The 5162-nt window shown below is 40.0% G+C and overlaps 1 protein-coding gene across 5 annotated transcripts in view; it reads right to left on the bottom strand.

Annotated features, from left to right (window-relative positions):
- The window catches only part of Atrx (ATRX chromatin remodeler), a 187526-nt gene that overhangs the window by 84296 nt on the left and 98068 nt on the right, over positions 1-5162 (bottom strand). For all 5 annotated transcript variants that reach the window (XM_008837667.3, XM_008837668.3, XM_008837670.3 and 2 more), the window contains 2 exons: positions 2315-2417; positions 741-962 (listed from right to left, as the gene is read on the bottom strand). In XM_008837667.3, the coding sequence (XP_008835889.1) occupies positions 741-962; positions 2315-2417 (325 nt within the window). The remainder of the gene's footprint in view (positions 1-740; positions 963-2314; positions 2418-5162) is intronic.

Raw genomic sequence — 5162 nt, 5'->3', positions numbered from 1 at the left:
TAAATTAACATTGGGAGACACTGTAGTGTAGTGGAGCATAACTAGCAATGGCCATTTAGGTTCAAATTTCATTTCATTTTGCTACCTAAATTCTTAGCTTAGTTTCTATATTTATAGAGTAGAAGACGCTTCAACAGCCTTCACAAGGGTAGTGTGGCAATTAAATATGGCAGTGTATCTAAAGGACTTAGCATTCACTATGTATTGACTAATTATTATGTCCTAGTATACGTGAGTACCATGACACATCATAGGATGGAAAATGTCCTAAATGCCTTGGCCAGCTACAGGGGATCCAGCACCATCTTCTAACCTCCATGCTCATACGTACACAAACCCACATGCATACAAACATATATACAAATAAATGAAAATAAATCTTTTAAAAAATGCTTTATTTTCAGGAATGGTGGCAAAAGTCTTCAATTCCAGTACTTGGGAGGCAGTGAGATCGAGGCCAGCCTGGTCTACATAGCAGAGTTCCAGGCCAGCTGGGGCTACAAAGAGACCCTGTGTCAAAAACAAAACAAAACAAAACAAGAATCTCAACTCTTTCTATGTACCTAATTATTCTAACATAGCCTAATGAGGATTTTTAAGTTGCATAGCATACTACTAGTAAGTATGAAACAATTTTAACTAGGAATCTGTAGCTTTATCATAACATTCTACTCTGAAAATACTGAATGTGTCCATGACATATATCTATGAAAATTATGCATCAAACAGAAGTTGGTTACCTCTCTTAATTTCTCTCTCTCACGCTCCCTCTCTGCAATACGTTTTCGCCTCTCTTCCTCTTCTTTAAGGGCATTCTGTGTTTCTGTTCTTAGTTTATCATCTTTAAGAATCTTCCGAATTTTCTTTCTGCCTTTTCCAGGTGACTTAGAATCATCATTTTCATCTTCCTCCTCCTCTTCCTCCTCTTCCTCTTCTTCTTTTCGTTCTTCTTCAGAATGGCTCTATGAAATTTAAATATAGAGAAAAGCATTAGAAAATTTTTAATTTACTCATTTCAAATTGTACTATTTAATGTGCAAACAAGTAGTAGAAGACAGGCTTTAGAATTGTATTTAAAAGTAAAGGAGTGCTGAGCATGGTCAAGGGCCTTTAATCCCAGCCCTCAAGGCCAGCCTGGTCCATACAGTGACTCCCAGCAGGCTGGGGCTAAGGAGACCTTGACAAAAAAAAAAAAAAAAAAAGAAGAAGAAGAAGGGAAAAAAAAACTAACAACAAAAGCAGTGTTAAATAAAACACAATTTAAAATGGCAAAGGTGACCAAGCATGGTGGCACTCGCCTTTAATCACAGCACTTGAAAGGCAGAGGTAGGTAGATCTCTGAGTTCTAGGCCAGCCTGGTCTATACACCAGGTTTCACACCAGCAAGGACAACACAGTGAGAATCTGTCTCAAAGAAAGAAAAAAGGGGGGTGGGGGGTAATCAAGGCAGAAGAATAGAATAGATTTCTTTTTAAAATGTACACAAATGGCTAATAAGAACATGAAAATATGCCTAACCATACAGGTCACAGGAAAAAAAATGAAAACCACTTTAAGATACCATTTTACACTCATTATATGGCAATTATTAAATAACTAAGGTAAATAAAGTAAATGTTAGCAAGCATGTGCAGGATTTGAAACACTGGTTCTGTGCTTATAGGAGTCAAATGATATTACCAATATTGAAAGTGTGTAGACATTTCTCAAAAAAATTAACATATAATTATTCTATGATCCAGCAATTACACTATTATATACATACCAAAAACAATTAAAAGCAGGCGCTCTAACGGGTATTTGGCAGTCATGTTTATAACACCTTTCAAAATAGTTAAAAAGAAATAATCCATGCCTATCAACAGATGAATGAGTAACAAAATGTGATACAGACATGCAATGCTTTATTGGAGATGTAAAAAGAATGCAATTCTAGGGCTGGAGAGATGACTCAGTGGTTAAGAGTATGGGCTGCTCTTCCAGAGGACCTGGGTTTGGTTTCCAGCACCTATATGGCAGTTAACAACCATCAGTTACTCCAGTTCCAGGGGATCCAATACCTTCTTCTGGCATCAAGGGGTATCAGGCATACATGTAGCAAATTTACATACATACAGACAAAACACTCATACACACAAAATAAAAATGAATAAAAACTTTAAAAAATAAAATTTAAAGAGATTCCTTACACAACTGTAAAATTTTAATGAGAAAATGCGATTCATGAATGCAACATAGAGAGGCAACAGTGACTTTCCTATAGAGCATCATACTGCGTGCCTGCTACAGTTCAAGTAAGCAATGTCAGTCTTACCTTATTTTCACTAGATGAATCTTCTTGAACCTTTATGCGTCGTCTTTTCTTTTTCTGTTTGTAACTCCGCTGATTTTCTTCCAATTCTGCTTTCTTTGCAGACCTGAAGAAAAACGTAAGTGCAAAATAAAAAAGTTCATGATGACCTTCCTTCAATGAATTATGTACTATTTTGGAAATGGTACATATTTAGGAAATATTCAGTAGGTTTAAAATGGATATGCCAACATAAACTCCTAATTTTAATGCAATAGCCAACCGTTTATGATATCCACAGGGAAGATTTGGTATATGAGTACTAAGACTAATGAAATGATTTTAGGACTGTTTTTCTGATAAGAAATGCAATACCAAAGGAAGAAATACATTTTCTACAAATAACGCACACCAATGCATAACCACTATTTCAAAAAGCAGATTACAAAAGTTAGATTCTATTTCTTCCATAACAGGTCACAGAAATTTTTTAAAAGGAGGAATAAATCTTAGAGAGAAATGTATTTGGGGGCTTAGAAACTGGTACGCAGAGTCACGTTAATCTAGACCTAAACAATAAATAAACTCAGAAAATAACAAGTACTAGGTCAAAATGGTGTAAAGAGGAACCTTTGAGTAGTAATGGTAGAAACAGGAATTTGAACACAAGTGTTTTCACCATGTTCACATTAGTAGTATTCACAGTAGCCAAAAGAAAGAAGCTAACTGTCCATAAATGGATGAATCAACAAAAAGTTTGATAAAGACACACAATGGGACACTTTGCTGCCTTGAAAAAAAATTCTGATATATTAAGCTACAGCGCATTCCTGAAGACATAATGGTAAATCAAATAAGGGAGTCACAAAATGGCAAATATTATATGGTTCCATTTCTGGTAGGTACCTAGAATAATCAAATTCATAGAAAAAGAAAGATGGTAGATGACAGGGGCTGTGGAAAACGAACAAAGAGAAATTACTGTTTAATGAGTATAGCTCCACTTTCATAAGATAAAACTGCTTTGACAGTTTTCATGTTCTGACAGTGGTTGCCAAAAAAGTCAATGTTATTAACACTATCAAGCTATATACTTTAAAATGGTTAAGAAGGGGCTGGAGGGAAGATGGCTCAGTGCTTAACAGCACTGGCTGCTATTCCAAAGGACAGGCTTCAATTCCCAGCAGACACATGGTGGCTAAAAAAAATCTGTAACTACAGTTCAAAGGGATCCAACACCCTCTTCTGTCCTCCACGGGCATTGTGTGCACATGGTGCACTTACATACATGTAGGCACAACACTCATACACATAAAATAAAAATAAATAATAAACACAATTTTTAAAAAATAGTTCGGGGCTGGAGAAAAGGCTCAGCAGTAAAGAGCACTGACTGTTCTTGCAAAGGACCTGGGTTCAGTTCCCAGTACCCACATAATGGCTAACAACCCTCCATAACTCCAGTTCCAGGGGACCCAACACCCTCTGCTGGCCTCCAGGGGCACTGCATGCACACGGTGCACTTAAATATATGCAGGCAAAACACTCATATACATAAAAATAAGTAAATAGTCCTCTGCTTCCATGGGTCTGCACAACCCACAGGCCTCTCTCCAACCCACAGGCCTCTCTCTATGGGTAAGACAATCGGGCCCTCCACACCTTGACTCCCCCACCCTCATTCACCCTCCCATCTCCCCCACCGATCTCTACTCCTAGTCCCATTCCTTGTCATGACGCCCCAGACACCTGGAGAACCACCACTGCTTCCTGATCCTTCGCATCCAGATGAACCCAGTTCCTTCTCAGGTCCCCAGGAGAACTCTGGGCCTGGCACAGCCCTCACCTCCCTCTGCTTCAGTGGTCCTGGACCATACGCAGCCCTCTCTCCGACCCACAGGCTTCTCTCCAACCTGCAGGCCTCTCTTTGAACCACACACCTCTCCCAGGATAAGTCGATTGTGCCCTCCATGCCTTGACACCCCCAGCCTCATTCACCCACCCATCTACGCCACCCTTCTCTCCTCCTACACTGAGCCCTGTCCCATTCCTTGTCTTGGCACCCCAGACACCTGGGGAACCACCACTGCTTCCTGACCCATTGCATCCAGACCAAACCAGCTCCTTCTTGGATCCCCAGGAGCACTCTGAGCCTGGCCCGCACTTCACCTCCCTTTACATCCCTGGGCCTGCATGACCCACCAGACTCTGTCCTGGACACCAGGGCTGACATTTCTTCTTCCTGATCCTTTGCATCCAGACCAACCCAACTCCTCAGTGCAGTCCCCAGGAGCCGTTGGGGCCGCTTCCCGCCCCCATCTTCCTTTTCATCTCTAGGTGAGACGGCCAACAGCTACCCTAGAGCAGCATCTTTCCTGGACCCGGCACACAGGCCAGTCCAACCCCCAAATTCCTGAAGCCAAAATCTTTCTAGGAGGAATCCAAACCTAAGGAGAAAGCCTGAGAGCATCTGATCCTCATCTGACTTGGGCCTCTGTGGGAACTCCTAAAGACAAAAGCAGTCTGGCCACTCCAATGTAAAATCAAAAGAGAGAACCATAAGCTTAGAGGAACCAGCTTTTCATGTCCCAAAAGGAAACCACAAAGAGAAAGTTTACAAAAAGAAGACCTGAACTTAAAGGGTTGAGTCTCACACAAGAAACAGAAACTACAAAAGAAATTCACATGTCAAAATCACAGAGAAAAAATTAATAACATGAAAAAAAAAATAAGCATATCCCCACCAAATATCATTAGTCCTCTAGAAGAGTACAATGAGAACCCACAGAGATAATGCAGGACATGGAACTCAAAAGAACAATTATAAACATGATAAAAGAATTCAGTGAATTTAAAGAACACACAAAAAAAA

This window comes from Nannospalax galili, unplaced genomic scaffold, assembly GCF_000622305.1.
Source record: "Nannospalax galili isolate Female #2095 unplaced genomic scaffold, S.galili_v1.0 scaffold238, whole genome shotgun sequence".
In the NCBI taxonomy this organism is placed as follows: Eukaryota; Metazoa; Chordata; class Mammalia; order Rodentia; family Spalacidae; genus Nannospalax; species Nannospalax galili.
The sequence above is the reverse complement of the archived record's forward strand: the minus strand, read 5'-3'. Positions and strand labels throughout refer to the sequence as shown.